General features: G+C 39.6%; 1 protein-coding gene across 1 annotated transcript in view; it reads right to left on the bottom strand.

Annotated features, from left to right (window-relative positions):
- Window positions 1–13,069: 13,069 nt before the first annotated feature.
- The window catches only part of rnf139 (ring finger protein 139), a 30,443-nt gene continuing 24,322 nt past the window's right edge, over window positions 13,070–19,190 (bottom strand). Inside the window, exon 2 of the mRNA XM_080194282.1 lies at window positions 13,070–15,291. Coding sequence (XP_080050408.1) covers window positions 13,457–15,291 — 1,835 coding nt within the window. The 3' untranslated portion in view covers window positions 13,070–13,456. The remainder of the gene's footprint in view (window positions 15,292–19,190) is intronic.

The raw sequence follows: 19,190 nt of genomic DNA, 5'->3' as shown, positions 1-19,190 counted from the left end.
CATTCTTGTGTTCAGAACGTTTGTTTGATAATAAAATATTCACTTGCATACTTAAAGCATTGTCCTGTGCTCAAAATCTTGCATTGCATGTACATGTTCAATGAAAAGTACAATCATATTTTGAAAAAAAATCTTTGACATTATGAAAAAGCACTATATAATTTAAAGTTCTATTACATTTCTCAGAAATATCCCAAAGGGCATATACAACGGACCAGTCGTTCTTAGCAGTGAACAAATTGCATCAGCCATTTATTGCACTTGCTGAGATCTTAGACTGGAACTTGCCATAAAATCAGTGTTTGAAGACACAGCACCCTCTGCAGGTGAGCTGGGATCTGTATGAACAGAGCAAAAGAATTCCTTAACTAATTAGATTGAAGAACTGTTAATGAGCAATACAGTCTAAAGCACTGAGTTTGAGGGTGGGATTTTACGGCCTTGTTCATTCTGAAACTAAAATCCCACCCGAGCTCAAGGGGTCTTTCCATTATCTTTCTCTGGCCCTATCTGATTCCCATGGGACAGTAAAATTCTGGCCTGAATATCAACGCAAAAAGCAAAATCAGGAAGGGAGAAAGATGACAAAGGGTCATCCAGACTCAAGGTTGGCTCTGTTCCCTCTCCACAGATGCTGTCAGACCTGCTGAGACTTTCCAACATTTTGTTTTTGTTTGATTTCAGCATCCACAGTCAATTGTTTTATTTAGGGAAAGATTATTTTAGGAGTGAAGTGTAAAATACACAATTTTTTAAAATATTAAAATTTGAAGGAATAAAATTCCACATTTGTAAAGTTAATTTTCAGTGCTAGAAAATTTGACTAATTAAGATTCATCACACTATTAAAAGTGTACTTTCAATCAAATGGACAAAGAGCTAACTAACTTTTACTAATGTGTTTAGTGCTAAATATCACAAATACAGGCAACTTCACAACACATCATGTATTTCATTGGGGGGATACCTGCTTCTAGAGCGACAGGGCAATTTGGAAGCAATTTTTTGTTTAAACACACTTAAAAATTGCAGTATGATTTCCTTAGATTAGAGAACAATCCCATCAAACTGGAAGTTGGCTAATGTAATATCGCTTTTCAAAAGAGGAGAAAATGGGAAACTGCAGGCCAGTTACCCTATCAGCCATTGGGAATATGTTGATATCCGTTATTAAGGAATCCTTTAACAATTTGATTGGAAATGTATACTATGATCAGAACAAGGCACCATGGTTTTACAAAAGGGAACTCCTGTTTGAAAAAAAATAGTATATTTTGAGTAACTAGTAGGATAGGTAGAAGAGAACTACAAGGTTTATTACACCTGGATTTCCAAAACACTTTTGTTAAAGTGCCAACAAAAGGTTAATAGATAAAATGGTATATTAGCATGGACAGACAATTGGTTAACAAAGCTAAGTGGAAAGATAAGCTGTGGGGAGGACATAGGCTGCAAAGAGATAGACAAATTAAATAAACAGGCAACAAATTGGCCAGTGGCATATAGTGTTGGCAAATGTGAAATTATTTACTTTGGTTGGAAGAATAAAAAAAATTATTAATTTTTTAAAAATATGTGAAACTTGTAAATGTTGATGTTCAAAGAGACTTGGGTGTACTCATACAAGGAAGCAGGATGTTAGCATGCAGGTATAGCAAGCACTTAGGAAGGCAAATGGCATGTTGGCTTTTATTCCTGTACTTTAATCAGTCTTGCAATAACACCTTGCTACAATTGAACAGAACTCTGGGGAGAAAACATCTAACGTTTATTTATTATTCACAAGTAGGCTTACATTCACACTGCAATGAAGTTACTGTGAAAATTCCCTAGTTGCTGCATGCTGGTGCCTGTTTGGGTACACTGAGGAAGCATTTAGACTAGCCAGTTCACTTAACCAGCATGTCTTTTGGACTGAGAGGAAACCCACACGGACACGGAGAACATGCACACTCCACACAGTGACCCAAGCTGGGAATTGAACCCAGCTGTGAGGCAGCAGTGCTAACAACTGTGCCATGTTGCTGCTGCACTGGAACACTGCTTTGCATATTCGTGTGTCTGCAGTTTTGATTTCGATACTTGCAAGCTTACGTTAACACTGCAATGAAGTTACTGTGAAAATTTCCCCCCCCATTGCCACACTCCAATGCCTGTTTGAGTAAGTGAGGGAGAATTTAGCATTGTCAATGCACCTAACCAGCACATCTTTCAGACTGTGGGAGGAAATCCACACAGACATGGGGAGAATGTGCAGACTCTGCACAGAGGGAACGCAAGCTAGGAATTGAACTCAGGTCCCTGGTGCTTTGAGACAGCACTGTGCCAATAAACGCTGAGAGATCGTTTCCATAGGTCAGAAAGTTTAAAATATGGTCTAGGATAAGAGACTGATCATTTAAGATTGATGAGGGGGTTCACTCAAACGATTGTGAATCTTTGGAATTCACTACTCCAGAGGGTTGTGGATACTGCATTGTTGAATGTATTATGGCTGGGATAGTTTTAGGCATTTGTGCAGTGAGCAGGAAAGTGGAGTTGAAGCCCATGATCAGCCACAATTGGATGGTGGAGCAGGCTCACTGGGTTGTATCGTTTACTCCTTGTTTCCCTTAAAAACTTCTTTGACCAAACTTCCCTAACCTTAAGTGGCTCAGTGTCAAATTTTCTTTCATAATTCCTGTGAATTTCCTTTGGATATTTCACTATATGAAAAACAAATGTTGAAAACAAGTGTGAAATTATTCACCTCGGACCAACTAATTAATTGATCAGGGCACTTTCTATACAAGAATGCAATAAATAGGAACAAGAGTAGGTGATTTGCCCCTGAAGCCTGCTCAGTCATTCAAATAAGTCAACATGTTATCAGATTATAGCCTCAACTCCACATTCATGCCTGCCAAAACTGAGCCTTGAATATATCCAGTGATCCAGCCTCCATTGACCTCTGGGATAGAACATTCTAAAGATTAACAATCTACTAAGAAATTTCTTCTCACCTCTTGTCATAAATAGGAGACCTCTTTTGAAACTGTGTTCTAGATTCTTCCAACTAGGGAAAACATCCTTCCAGCATCTACTCTGTGAAGCTGCCTCAGAATCTTATTCTCAATAAGACACCTCTCGTTCTTCTAAACTCCAGTAGGCTCAACTTTCCTCGTACGAGAACCTGTTCATCCACGAAATCAAGTTAGTGAATTTCCTCTTTGTGATTCGTATGCAAGGACACCAAGTTCCATTTGTGCTGCAGCATTCTATTTAAATAATAGTTTTTCTATTCTTTCCATCAAAGTAGACAACTTCACATTTTCCTGCATCATATAGACACAAACTCAAATTACAAGATAATGGTTGGAATGCAAGTCATTCAACCAGACTCGCATTCCAACCATGGTCTTGTAATTAAGTTTGTGTCTATATATGCGCTGTTTGTGAACCAAATCCTGCATTCACCTGATGAAGGGGTAGCGCTCCGAAAACTTATGCTACCAAATAAACCTGTTGGGACTTCAACCTGGTGTTGTGAGACTACTTACAAAAATAAGTGGGAAGGCAAGGGAATCTAAAATTATGGGGATAAGGAGTTGAGATTATCATATCAGATCAGTCGTATCTGATTAAATGGCGGACCTGACTTGACGGGGTGAATGGCCTACTTCTGCTCCTACATATTATGGTCTTAAATAGTTCAAGACTGATTCTTGTAATGCTGAATTAGTTATAGTCTGCCAAGTCGAAAATGATCTATGTATCCCAACTCTCATTCTTGTTAGCCAATCATCTATGCCAAAACCCCAACACCATGAGCTTGTTACTTTTTTATGGCCTTTTGAAAATGAAAATATGCATTTACTGGTTCTTCTTTATCAACAGCTTGTTAGATCCTCAAATAAATAATTTCTTCAAATACCATTTACCTTTCATAAAACTCTGTTCTTTGTTAATCAGGCAAAGAAAATTACAGTACAGGAACAGACCCTTCAGCCCGCCAAGCCTGCACCATGCTCCTCGACTGAATTAAAATCCCTTACCTCTCTGGGGACCATGTCCCTCTATTCCCATCCTAGTCATGTATTTATCAAAACACCCCTTAAAAGTCACTATTGTATCTGCTTCCAGTACCTCCCTCAGCAGCAAGTTCCAGGCACCCACTACCCTCTTTAAAGGGGATGTACAAAGCATTTTTTTTGTATTCCAACTCTTTTCTGTTCGTTAGCCAATCATCTATCTATCCCAAAATCCCATCATGATGTAACAAGCAGAGCTGATAAAGAACAACCAGTAAATGTGTATTTTCATCTCCAAAAGGCCACAAAAAAGTAAGAGCTCATGATGTTGGCGTTTTGGCATAGATAGATGATTGGTTAACTAACAGGAAAGAGTTGTGATACAAAAAATCTGCTTTGTACATCTTCTTTAAACTTTACCCCTCACACCTTAAACCTATGCCCCCTAGTAATTGACTGTTCCACCCTGAGAAAAAGCTTCTGACTATCCACTCTGTCCACGCCCCTCAATCTTGTAGACTACTTCCAGGTCACTCCTCGAACTCTGTCGTTCCAGTGAGAACAAACCAAGTTTCTCCAATGTCTGCTCATAGCTAATGCCCTCCACACCAAGCAACATCTTGGTAAAGCTTTCTGTACCCTTTCCAAAGCCTCCAAATCCTTCTGAAAGTGTGGCAACCAGAATTTGAACAAGTGCAGCCTAAGGGTTCTGTAAAGCTGCAACATGACTTGCCAATTTTTAAACTCAATGTCCCAGCTGATGAAGGCAAGCATGCCGTATGCCTTCTTGACCACCTTCTTCACCTGCCAGTGACCTGTGTAACTGTATACCCAGACCCCTCTGCCTACTGGTACTTAAGGGTTCTGCCATTTACTGTATATTTCCCATCTGTATTAGAACATCCAAAATGCATTGCCTCACATGATTTTTAAATGTACTACTATTACTTTCTTAATGGATTCTAACATTTTCCTGACAGGTTAAGTGGTCTATAATTTCCTGCATTCTGTCTCCCTTTTTTTCTGATGGGACTTTTACAAAATCACAGTATTGTTGCAGAGCTGCAGAACCATTTGGCACTTTGTATGTGCACTGGCTCTCTGAATGAGCAAGTTACTGAATGCACCCACTCTGCCCCCCTCCCCACCCCCCATGAAATTGATAGTCTTCCTTTTCAGATAACAAGCTAATTTTCATTTGAATGCCTTGATTGAATCTGCTTCCACCACTTACTCTGGCCATGCATTCAAGACCTTAACAACTCATTGCAGATTAAGTTTTTTTTTCCATGTCATTTTTGCTTTTTACACCAATCAATCTGTGCCCTCTTGTTCTTGATCCTTTCAACGAATGGGAACAATTTCTTCCTGTCTATTCATTCCAGGCCTCTCGTGATTTTGAATGCCCCTAACAAATCTCCTCTCAGCCTTCTTTTCTCCAACGAAAAGTCTTAACTTCTTCAATCTATCTTTGTAACTGAAGTACCTCTTGCCTGGAACCATTCCTGTAAATCTTTTTGGCTTCTCTACGATGTAATGCAGTGCCCAAAACTGGATAAAATACTTAGCTGAAGCTGAACAAGTCCAACATAAGCTCCTTTTTAATAAAAAATACATTGTATGTTTTATTAACCACTCTTTCAACCTGTCCTTTCACCTTCAAATGGCTTATGCACATATAACATTAAGGACTATTCAGAAACTCCAAGCTTTATTATATTAGCCTAGATCCTAACTTTTACATTTGATTTTGGCATTTGGGTGATTGTAAGATGTTTCACTCTAGGTATGATTCGAGTGACCCACTAGGAAGATTTTATCAAAACAAACTTTATTTAAAAACAGAATATAAAAAAGCAAAACTTTAAACATGACAAAATATAATTTTAACAGCTAGCTATCTCTATTGTTCCAATTCAGCAGTATCCCCACATGGACATAAATCCCTTCTTGAGAACTACTTAGCACAGAAACTAAAGATGCTTACATAGGCACTGGATTTCCAGCCTTTTGACACTTCTGTAGAGTGATCCAGACAGACACTTGTCTTCTAATTCCCATGCAGCAACCTCCAAGAAAGCATCACCCCCAAACAATAAAAACTAAGAAAATGCCTTATTTCTTGGCAGATTCTTATCTCCACTTCAGACAGAGCAAGAGATACAGAGAAAGCAACCTCTAAGGATCCCAAAAAGCAGACCGCCTTGCGTTCTGTGAAAGCCTAGTCATCCATATTACCTTACCTGTCTACCACCCAATTAAGCACCACTCTGGAATATCCCAGAGAAAAAAAACAGAACCCTGCATTAGTTCAGATCAAAACAAACACATGAAGATCAATTATGTTGCTGCAGTAATACCATGCTTTTGGATCCAGACTAAATGGCACCGAGTGCACAGAACAGATCTTGCACAAGAAACATGACTAAAATACATTCTTAAAGGCACAGTTCGATTCAAATTTTCAAGTTTGCTGATGACACCAACGTAGTGGGACAGTTCTCAAACAATGATGAGACAGAGTCCATGAATGAGGTAGAGAATCTGGTGAACTGGTGTGGCATCAATAATCTCTGCCTCAATGTCAACAAAATGAAGACGCTTGTCATCGGCTTCAGGAAGTCGAGAGAATATCCGTGTCTATATCAATTGGGGATGAAATAGAAAGGATTGAGAGCTTCAAGTTTTTAGGTGGCCAAATCATCAACCTGTCCTGGTCCCCCCATGTCAATACCATAGTTAAGAAAGCCCACCAACACCTCTACTTTCTCAGAAGACTTAAGGAAATTTAGCAGTTAAGCTACATCTCTAACTTTTACAGATGCACCATAGAAAGCACTCTTTCTGGTTGCATCATTGCTTGGTATGGCTTCTGGTCTGCCCAAGACTGCAAGAAACCTCAAGAGGTCGTGAACGTAGCCCAATCCATCACACAAACCAGCCTCCCATCCATTGACTCTGTCTACATTTCCCACTACTTTGGCAAAGCAGCCAGCATAATTAAGAACCCCATACATTTTCTCTTCCACCAGGGAAAAAGATACAAAAGTTTGAGGTCACATACCAACCGATTCAAGAACAGCTTTTTCCCTGCTGCCGTTAGACTTTTGAATGGACGTACCTTTCATTAAGTTGATCTTTCTCTACACCCTATGACTGTACTACATTCTGCACTCTCTTTTCCTTCTCTGCAAGCAGTATGTTTTGTTTGTATAGCATGCAAGAAACAATACTTTTCACTATATAATACATGTGACAGTAATAAATCAAATCAAAGTGAGGGGATTAAGACAGACCTGGTTAAGTTGAACTGGAAAAATAAATTGAAGGATAGATCAGTAGAGATACAGCAACAGACATTTAAGGAAATATTTCAGAATATTCAGAAAAGGTACATGCCAGTGAGAAAGAAACAATAAATTAAATCAAAGCATTGTCATGTCACCCAGGTCCCTTGGCTAAACATCTCCTTTAGAATTGCACTCTTTATTTCACATTAGGCAAGATCCTCCAACCCTGTATAGAAATATCACTCAACTGTTGTATAGGCATGTTAACAAGCCAATCTATAAGAGTGCTTATATCTTCTCAGTATTAAACTGAGAAAAATAAACATTACGACTCATGACTCACCAATTACCTACCTGCTATCCTAATTAATGCCTTTGGACTTTTGCTCCCAGGTCATACTGTGTCCTGCTCCCTCTTTCAGACCATTCCTTGTTCTATTGAACAGCACCTCTTCCCTCACTCACCAAATTCCAGAGTTCAGTCAGAGCTATCAACACTGTATTCTGTCAAAGTTGTATTCCATACATTAGCAAAGACTTTATACTAGCTGGAATTCTAAAGACTTGATTCCAGCCCTGTTGATTAAGGAACCAGTTCTGACTAACCACTTAATTAGCTCATAGTAGCAGCTGTACAATCAGATTAAGCCTGAAAGAAACTAATGTTACATCAAATGCTAATACAACACTTGACTAGATTTCAGAAAGAAATCAACTTTAAAAGTGTCACAATTCCCTCTCACTTAGGTTCAACTGTTGATGCTGTACTCCCTCCAGCTGTCTTCATGCTACTTATTCCATGGTGAAATGCTAGAAACAATGGAGGGCAAGACTTTGGGGTCTATGTACATAAAACAGTAAAATGTTGTGAATGGATAAGTAAAACATATTCAAGATAGCTAATGAAATGCTGGACTTTATATCTAGAACACATAGGGTTGCTATTATACTACAGCAATAGAAGACACCAATTAGATCACATATTATTGAAAATAGTTCTGGGCACCTGACCATAAGAAGCAAATATTGGCCTGGGGGAGTGTAGCATAGATTTAGCAAAATTATCTCTCAACTCAAAAGGGTTAAATTATAAGGAAAATTACACAAACTAGAATTGCATGCTGGAATACAGAAGTTAAGGGTGATTTGAACCAAATTTACAGGATACTAAGGGAAACTGATGAGGTAGTTAAAGAGAAATTAAGCTGGTGGGGGAATCCAGGTTTAGGATACAGCTTAAAAAATAGAGCCATAGCTTTCAGAGGTACACATACATGTAGAAGTATTTTGGAACTCTTCAGCAAATGTCAACTTTTAGATTATTCTAAATCTGAAATTGCTAAAATATTTTAACCAAAACTATTAAAGATAGTGGAAAAAAATTCAGGTATGTGGAGTTAGGTCACAGATCAGTCACGAATGATGGAACAGAAACAATGGTTAATTAAGTTATACCTAGTCCTAGCCATGGCAAGTATGTAGGGTTATGATATGGCAGGGGGAGTGGGCCTGGATAAGATGCTCTGTCAAAGTTGGCACAAAGTCGATGGACCGAATGGCCTCCTCCTGCACTGTAGTGATTCTATAACACCAGAATAATTCCCTGCTTTTTTTTTGAACTATGGATTCCTCAACATTCATTTGAACTACAGGAATCAAGACAATGTCTTATCTGAAGAATTAAATCTGACAATGCAGTACCACATCGATGTACCTACACAAACCTACACCCAGATATGGGACTTAAAAACATAATCTTTCAACTCAGACAAGAGTGATGCCAGCTGAACCAAAATTTGCATCTTGTTTTCTGTATGAGCAAATACATACTATTTTCAGATGTCTTCATTTTTCTTTAATTGACAGTATAATCTACATTATTAAGTAGCTATGGGGCAACTCCATCTTTTCAACAAAGACCTTTCAAAATCTGGTCCTGGAATAAAAATCTTAGGCTTTAGCTTTCCATAATGGTTTAAGCGAATCCAGTGAATAGCAGAGCCATATGAACAAAAGAAGTCCTAGGAAAACAGAGTGCTGGATAAACCCAACAGATCTGGCAATATGTCTGGAGAGTGAGTGAGTGAGAGTGTGTGTTAACGTTTCAAGTCCAATGAGACTTCTTCAGAACGTAATCTGTGATGGTGTTCGAACTGCAAAAAAAAATTCCAATATTATTTATTGGATTAGGAGAGATAATGATGAGAGTTCTTGCTCATTTTTACCATACAGCAAATTGTTAGAAATTACACAAGCAGATGTTGAGCAAGGACAAAGTTAGACTCAGCAATTCAGTAGCTTATAGATGAATAATTGGTCAGATATAGCCAAAAGCTGAAGCCAGCATAATATAAATACATCTGTCATATCAAAAACTAAACAATGGGCATGGTGGCATAGTGGTTAGCACTGCTGCCTCACAGCACCAAGGTTCAATTCCCAGTTTGGGTCACCATCTGTATGATATTTGCATATTCTCTGTGGCTACATATGTTTCCTCGGGGTGCTCTGGTTTCCCCTCAGTCCAAAGATATGTGGTAAGGTGAACTGGCCACACTAAATTCTCCCCTAGTGTGCCTGAATAGGCACCAACGTGTGGCAACTAGAGGATTTTCACAGTGACTTAATTGCAGTATGAATGTGACTAATACAAAAAATTTATGACTTATGGGGAGACAGGGGAATAGTGGAATATCATCAGATGAGTAATCCAGAGACCCAGAGTTATGCTCTAGGGACCAGGGTTCAAATCTGAACAAGGCAGATGACGAAATTTAAATTCAATAAGAATCTGGAATTAAGGGTCTGATGATGACCATTAAACCATTGTCAATTATTGTAAAAACCCATCTGGTTCACTAATGTCCTTTAAGAAACATGCAGTCCTTACCTGGCCTGGCCTCTGTGACTCCAGACCCACAGCGCTATGGTTGACTCTCAAGTGCCCTCTGAAATGGAGGGCAGTTAGGGATGAGCAATAAATGCTGGCCCAGCCAGCGACACCCACATCCCATAAAAATGAATTTTAAGTGAATAAGCATTGCAGTCTGAAGTCACACCAAAATTAATGTCAAAGTGCAGAGTAAAAAATCTGTATCCTGGTAATGTAACTCAACAAGTGTGAATCTTTACATTTTCTACAATTATTATGGTCTCTGAAGTGGAAGATGCGAACAGTTGAGAAAGAGCTGGATCATGAGAAACAGCATGAAGCTGGTCAACGGTCTTGGTGATCACTGTGACAGGAACTCACATGATGATAACAGACATTCCTGAAGCCCTGACGTGGAAAGTAGAAACATAACAGCAAAGGCAGTGATGACATAGAAATAAACTCTACAGGAATTTGAATGGAAGTCAGTGGGCTGATAATGGACAACAGTGGAAAGCCCATAACCATACAGCGGAGGTACAGGAAGAGATTCACAAGGATGGGACCAGAACTGAGATTACAACTTTAGAAAGATAGAACTGGTTGGGACCTGTAGTGAAGCGTGGTAATGGGTTAGATAGAGAATGTTAGTGCTTGTGGAGCAATCCAAAACTAGGTGTCATTAATAAATTCTATAAAGGAAATAAGACTCTTAACAGAAACTGCAAAAGATTTTGGATTGAGTTGTGGGTGAAAGTGAGGAAGGCTGTGAATAAATTGTCAAACATGTCCAGTAATGAACAAAATGTCACACCAAGTGCAAGGTGACAGTGAAGAATGAAAGGTCATACAAGTTAATAAATGTTGTTACCTAGGAAATATGTTATCAGACAAAGTGCAACCAAGAAATAAGTCTTATGGGAATGGCCACAGATGCATTTTATAAAGTAAAAAAATTCGTTAAAACAAAGCTGAGAACACTGGAATGCAACATCACACCAATTTTGATATATAGAAGCAAGTGTCAGTGAAGCAAAGAATTGAGGTTGAAGAAGTGTGGCTTTTGAGGTGACTAATGAAGATATTTTAGACAAACCACTCAACCAATGCAGAAGTCCTAGCAAAATCTGACGCCAAGGGAACACTGCTGATCAAGATCAGGAAGAGACAATTGAAATTTCTTGGACATGTAATAAGAAATCATGACTTTGTTCTGAAGAGCTTTGAAAACTGAATGTCCCATGGCAATCCATGGTTGCCAATGACCTCTTAGGGGATGTTACCTGAAAAAAATAATGGTAGAGCAAGAGAAACAAGAATATGCAGCTCCTCAACACAGGCAATAGTTGAGGCATAGCAGAACAACAAGTACATGCTAGAAAATGAAATAAGATATGCTGAAAGGTCACTATGAAATAAATAGGATAGGGGAAGGGTGTCTTAAGTTGTAGAAGGGATAAATTGCCTGTTTGTGCTGTATATGCTAAATGTCTAAAATGGTAAGCTACAAGGTGAGAATTGGGTGGGAATTAGAAAACAACATTTTCAAAATCAATGATAGGTTTATAAATGTTACGTTAGCAAACATTATACATGCAACTGCAATTACTTGGCAACTGAAGGCCAACCACTTCAGAGGGTGCCACATATTCACCCAAGGCCAGGTCTATGCTCCAAGTAACCTACAACAGCAGTTCTTAATCATTTTACTCATGACACCCCAAAACCCTCCACTTTATAATTTTTTCAATTAAAAATTTTTATTTTACTTAATGAAACCTATTGCTGGTATTGAGCAACAATTGTGTTAAGATATGGAGGTATAAAGTCACAAATTAATCCTTTTTTTTTATACAATTTGTCCTGCACTTGGTAGGATTGTTGAAGTTAAGAGAACTGATACTGAAGTTAGTAAACTGTGGTTGAGGTTGGTAGAATTCTGTTGAAGATCGTAGAGTATTATTGAAGTTGTAGGTTGGTTCTGAGGTTGCAAGAGCTGTCATAAAGTTGACAGTCTGAGTGGTGGAAGTCTCTTCAAATTCAATCTTTTGCAAAGGTTGCTAGAGTTATACTGATGGTAAACTATCACCAAGGTTGGCAAAGTATCGTAAAATGGTGATGGGACCAATCGCATTGATAGCTGCATCAGCTCATTTCTCCTTTGCCTGTTACAAAAGAACAGGGCAGAACACATCCCTAGACTGAACACCATCTTGACAACATGGGGATTAATGCCCAAGAACGTTTGAGGTTAAGTTGCAGTTTGCACAGTAGACCTACATGTCACTTCAGCAATGTTCCTAAACTGGCTACAGGAATTATCTTTGGTGGACCCATTGAGACCTTCTCATGCACACCTCGGAACCTGTGGATCCCCAGTTAATAACCGCTAGCTTACAAAACACCACTGGCAGCAGGAAGAGAAAAAGTGACAAACAAGAAGAGCACCAGGTTATTTCTTTTCTTTTTTGAACAGTGTGTTGCGTCTTCCAAGGGTTTTGCAGGTCAACACAGAAAATCTTGTACAAAATTCTATGAAGCAATAAGATCACAAGTTCAATCCTGTCTGCACTGTTTAGTTGTTTCCAGTTGGAATAGTGGCAGATGCTATAATTCATCTCAGCAATACTGGGCTGAAAGCAGAATCCAAGGGTTCCTGCTCTTGAGCATTGGTCAGTGCCCTTTGGTATAGTTTCTTCAACGGCTCACTAATACTTGCCCTTTCAGTCCATGCAGAAGTCAACCTGCACAAGGTATTTGTGGAGCTGTGACACAACACGATTCTCCTCTTTGGAAAAGTAGGGAAAAATCAAATCAATACGCATGCAAGATCCTTTCTTTAATATCAAACAGGTTCCTGAAGAGGCTCGTATTAATTTAATCACATGTAACTTCAATTATGTTAAACACACCCAGCAACTTTATTAAAGAATTTTATGTAAGTCAAACTTTTATTTCATGTACAGTATACACAAATTTACGGTCGAACAAGAGGCCAGCAATTTTAAGAGGTAAACAGTACAACAGCAGGTCATAATAAATAAGTTGGCTGAAAACCATTACATGTCCATAACCAGTGTCTTTTCACAGCTGTTGTGCTTTGTCTATTCTGCACGCCAGTGATAAGTGGAATGTAGTTTATTTCCTAACCCTCTCTCATCACTGGTCTGACATAACTTTTAACAATCACCTAAGCAAAAGAAAAAAATCACTTTCTTCCCTGATGTTTGATTGGCAGTCTTTGTTTTAAAAGTTGCAACTTCTCCGCAATCACTTGTTGCGCCTCACTCATCACTTGCATCTGTATCATCATCGAGGTACTCATCCTCCAGTCCTGCATTTCCATTTTGAGTTGTCCATTCTTCTTCATCATACTCAATGCTGTCATTGTCTTCATTGAGATCACTGTCAGCATCAACAGCAGCAGCCGCCACCACCAAGTTTTCCACTACAGGTTGGTGCTGTGGAACATTACCATAGTTATTGACAAATACTGTGCTTTCATTCTGGTTATCCTCAATGTACACTCCCTGATGGCACATAGGACACGTATCCTGAATGTACAACCACTTGCGCAAACAAAGGGCATGGAAATAATGATTGCAAGGTGTGATACGTGCTGAAGTGGTGAACTCTTGGTAACAAATTGCACACACATCACCAATATCATGCAACCTGTTGCCTCTTACTTCTGGAAGGGAGTTAATTTTCTTAACTGCAGTCCTCCGGTTTATAAATGTTTTCCATCCATTTTTAGCTTGCAAATAAATGTTAAAGTAAGCATGTAAGCACATCATACAGGCACGAATTTTACTACCTGATTCAAACATCATTGTGTAAGCTCCATTTCCAAACATTATCACTCCAAAAATGAACTCAATAACATTGCCTGTTGAACGAACATAGTAAATGTAATCATCTAACTTTTCCCATAACACATTGTAGTATCCATCAATTATAAACAGAGTGTACACAGTAAGGGAAACAATTACTTTTAAGCACAATTCAACACAGAATGCTGTCACAGCAAACAGCCAAGTGTTCAGTGTGTGGACCTGCCACAAGGTGCAGCTGAGTACAATTGGAAGAATGAAAAGGCTAATGGAAACCATGAGGACAGGCAAGTGTCTTCTGAGGGAGGAAACATGGGAGGCACTAAGTGACATTAGCACAGGGTCCGTCATTCCATGAATGAAATGCAAGATTGCAGTCAACAGAAGGCACATGTTGCGACTGAGGCGAACTAGTCTTTCTTCAGGTTCCAACCCACTCAAACCTGTCTGCAGAGCCAAAATGAAAAATAAAACTGGGGCCACAAACCCCAAGCGTTTATCTTCCTCCTCGGTAGACCCAATGAAGGCTAAGATTCCAAGTCCCAAATAGTGTGCTAACGATGAAATGACTGCACTCATCCCCAGGACAGTCAAGGTGGAGTCACACCCACTTATTATGAGACTGCAAAGTACTTCCCAGCTGTCACTCCAGGAAATAAAGTAGCTTTTTTTCTCTGAATCACCTTGCGTTACTTTAACAACATAAACTAAAATAATGGCTTGTGCCATTAGCCGAGTCAACCAAAAAACCCTCAATACGTCAGGAAAACGAATCCTCTTCCACGTGTCCTCCACAATAACTTGTAATCCATATATACGATACATGTGACGTACCAGCAAATAAACATATCTTATTGTATAATAAAACCATTTTAAATTCAGAGTTACATAAAATACAGTCTGTGCTGTTATATACATGCCCGAGAAGGCAACTAACAGATTCTGAATATCTTCTGGTAACTCCAAGGCCAGGCCTAGTATAGGCAGTAGGAAGTTTACCATGGTCAATGCAGAAAACACTGATGGAATGCTCAGTAATGTTGCATACCCAATACCAATTGTGAGCTGAACTGCAGTAAGGGCCAACCACAATGTTGGGCCATTGCGTGGTAGCAGTTGTATCCCAAACACTGCAGAGTAGTAGGCATTGTAGAAATCTATGTGGAGCGTGGTGTAGTAGTTTACTAGGACAGAAGTTGCAGCAAGTAGAACAACACATCCAAACACGTATAGCCTGAAGAGTGCTCTTTGGGATAAGACAAGGATAACACATGACAGTAAGAGACCTGAAAAAGATTGGAAAAAATATTAAATTTAATTTCATAATTAGTTATAATTTTATAAACCTTTACACATGAAATTATTCCTATGAGAATTAACACCACAAACTGGCCATTCAGCGCAAGTCTATGGTGATGTCTATGCTTACACAATTTATCTAACTCCCCCACAACGATTCCTTCTATTCCCCACTCCTTCGCACGCTTATCTAGCTTTCCCTTTAATGTATCAATTACACTCATTTCAGCTACTTCTTGTGGTAACACATTCCACATTCAAAGCACATTCTAGGTAAATAAGTTTCTTCTCATTGTTCCATTGAGTTTATCAGTGATTCCTATTTTTATGACTAGTTCTGGTCTTGCCTACAAGGGGAAACATTTCTAAAATGACAACTTAGAAAGCCATGGAAAAAATGGGGAGGTGTGAGACCAAGCACAGCTTTCGAAAAGTCAGCACAGGCACAACAGCTGGACGACTGACCACCTCCTGTCTTGTAAGTTATGATTATAAGTCCTCTTTCCAAACAAAGAATGTAACAGATGTGCTACACCCTACTAAAATAATGATAAGTAGTCTCGGAGAAGTATATCCCACTAAGAATAAACTAGTCAATAATGACACAGCATGGATAAAGGCAAAATTGAAACTAACAAAAGAGGTCACACACTAAGTACATTGATGAAGTAGCTGGAAATGAATACAAGAAAAAAAAACAAAAAGGCAGAGAAACTACAAAATTAATTTATCAAGGATTATAAAAATATAGTATCCTACAGACAAAATAAAAACCAGAATAATATGGCCACTAAGGGATACACATAAGCCCACAAAAAAAAAATCACAAATATAACTTTAGAAGTCATAGAAGTTTACATCATGGAAACAGGCCATTCGGCCCAACTTGTCCATGCCACCCAGTGTTTAACCACTAAACTACTCCCAAGTGCCCACATTTGGCCCATATCCTTCTAGAATAGACATCTTATCCATGTAACTGTCTAAATGCTTTTTAAAAGACAGAATTGTATCAGCCTCCATTACTGCCTCTGGGAGCTTGTTCCAGACATTCTCCACCCTCTGTGAGAAAGAATAGCCCCCCCGCCCCCCTCTCTCCTCTCACTTTAAACCTATGCCCTCTAGTTTTAGACTCCCCTACCTTTGGGAAAAGATGTTGACTGTCTACCTTATCTATGCCCTTCATTATTTAACAGACCTCTGTAAGGTCACCCCTAAGCCTCCTACACTCCAGGGAAAAAAGTCCCAGTCTATCCAGCCTCTCCTCATAACTCAAGCCATCAAATCCCAGTAACATCCTAGTAAATCTTTTCTGCACTCTTTGTTAAATAATATTCTATAATAGGGTGACCAAAAATGTACAGAGTGTTCCAAAAGTGGCCTTACCAATGTCTTGTACAACTTCAACAAGACGTCTCAACTCCTGGGTTCAAAGTTCTGACCAATGATACCAAACATGCCAAATGCCTTCTTCAGCACCCTGTCCATTTTTCTTCAGTATTTACCAAGGAGGCTAACTCGGTGGACATGACATTAAAATAGTGCAATAAAGATGAAGAGATTAAGATAGAAAATGGGAGAAATTTGATAAAATGCTTCGAGAATAAAAGCCCTGGGCTTGATGGATTACATCCATGTATATCAAAATAAACTGGAGAAGGAGCAGAAACACTATTAGATTTTCATTAAAATTAAGTAGAATAGGTGCGAAAGGATTAGGGACAGCTATAATACCTACATAAATTGGGAGATGGAACAAGTTCAGGGAATTATATACCAATTAACTTCAGTGAAAATGTAATATAAAACTAAGAAACTAAAAAAGACAATTATCATATCTTCCAAAAGTGAGGGTACTCATCCAACCTGATTTACTTTTTCAAAGAATTCGCAGAAAGGGTAGATCGGGGCAACGTAGTAGATTAATTGCACTTAGATAGGGATATACAAAGCACAGAAAGAGGCCTTTGCTCCACTCTAGAGAAGGGAGGTATCACATCTAAATCTATCATAACAAACTATTCCCATCTTTCTAAATTTTCTTTAAATTCCCGTTAAACGCATCCATATTATTCCCTTCATCCATTCCAATGTGGCAGATATTTAAATTTGCAAAAGCAAGGGTGGGATTTTACAACCCTGCCCAATCAAAAACAGAAAAACCCCACCCAAGGTCAACAGACCTTCCCATGGTCTGCCCCTAGTTGCTCCAATTACCATGACAAGAGGTTATTGCAGAAGGTCAGGGGGCATGGAGTTGGGGGTAGGGTGTTAGCGTGGATAGAGGATTGGCTGTCAAATAGGAGGCAGAGAGTGGGGGTCAATGGGTGCTATTTGGATTGGCGGTTGGTGACTAGTGGAGTGCCCCAGGGGTCGGTGCTGGGGCCTCAGCTATTCACCATTTATATAGATGATCTGGAGGAGGGAACCGAGTGTAGGGTGTCGAAATTTGCTGATGACACCAAGATTGGTGGAACGGCAAATTGTGCGGAGGGTGTGGAGAGTCTGCAGAAGGATCTAGATAGGTTGGGCGAATGGGCCAGGAACTGGCAAATGGAATTTAATGTTGGCAAATGTGAGGTTGTCCACTTTGGTAGGAAGGACTATTACTTAGGTGGCGAAAAACTGCAGCATGCGACGGTGCAGAGGGACCGCGGGGTCCTTGTGCATGAGTCGCAAAAACCCAGCCTGCAGGTGCAGCAGGTGGTCAGGAAGGCTAATGGGATGCTGGCCTTCATAGCGAGGGGGATTGAATATAAAAGTAGGGAGGTCTTGCTGCAGCTGTACAGGGCACTGGTGAGGCCGCAGCTGGAGTAGTGTGCGCAGTTTTGGTCGCCGCACTTACGTAAGGATATTTTGGCCTTGGAGGGAGTGCAGAGGAGGTTTACTAGGCTGATTCCAGAGTTGAGGGGGTTGAACTATGAGGAGAGGCTGAATAAACTAGGCTTGTACTCATTAGGAGTTTAGAAGAATGAGGGGAGATCTCATTGAGACGTATAAGATGATGAATGGGATGGATAGGATAGAGGTGGAGAGGCTCTTCCCGCTCAGAAAGGACAGTAGGACTACAGGGCACAGCCTCAGGATAAAGGGGGGGCGGTTTAGAACGGAGTTGAGGAGGAACTTCTTCACTCAAAGGGTGGCGAATCTCTGGAATTCTCTGCCCGTTGAAGTGGTGGAGGCTGCCTCGCTCAATATTTTTAAGATGCAGGTTGATAGGTTTTTGATAGGCAAGGGGATTAAGGGTTATGGGGAGAGGGCGGGAATGTGGAACTGAGCCACGACTGATCAGCCATGATCTTATTGAATGGCGGGGCAGGCTCGAGGGGCTAGATGGCATACTCCTGCTCCTATTTCTTATGTTCTTATGACAGGCAGGGCGGTAGAATTCTGGCAAAGGTACCACATAGCAGACTCATGATTAGGTTCAAACATGTAGAATTCAGAGACAAGTAGCAAAATGGAACACAGAATAGGGTTTAATTTCCCATGAATGAGTGCAATCAAGCAATAAAATAACTAAGATTAGAACAGAGCATCCACTAGTGAAAAGGAGTGTGAACTCAATGTTTTAATTTAATTAGCTGGCATGAAAGCAGTGCAGATCAGTTAGTGATTTAATGTTCTTGGTCTTGTTTTTTAATTGGCTTCGATTGACTGGTGGAAAAGTGATTAATGATGAACAAAGATGCCCATGCATCTAAGATCTGTGCATATTTAGTGATTCAACACTCCACAGAACAGGCACTATTGATGGAAACTCACCATTGCCAGCTGAGAGGCATAGCCAATTTTAAGGATGGGAAACTACTTTGGAGGAAGGAATTGCTGAGTCAGCACAAAAGTTCACAGATACTCCGGGGTGAAGTGGTTATGGACATAACCC

The sequence above is a fragment of the Carcharhinus amblyrhynchos genome, chromosome 8 (assembly GCF_965287045.1).
Source record: "Carcharhinus amblyrhynchos chromosome 8, sCarAmb.v2.hapA, whole genome shotgun sequence".
Taxonomy (NCBI): Eukaryota; Metazoa; Chordata; class Chondrichthyes; order Carcharhiniformes; family Carcharhinidae; genus Carcharhinus; species Carcharhinus amblyrhynchos.
This window is presented reverse-complemented; position numbering and strand designations above follow the sequence as displayed.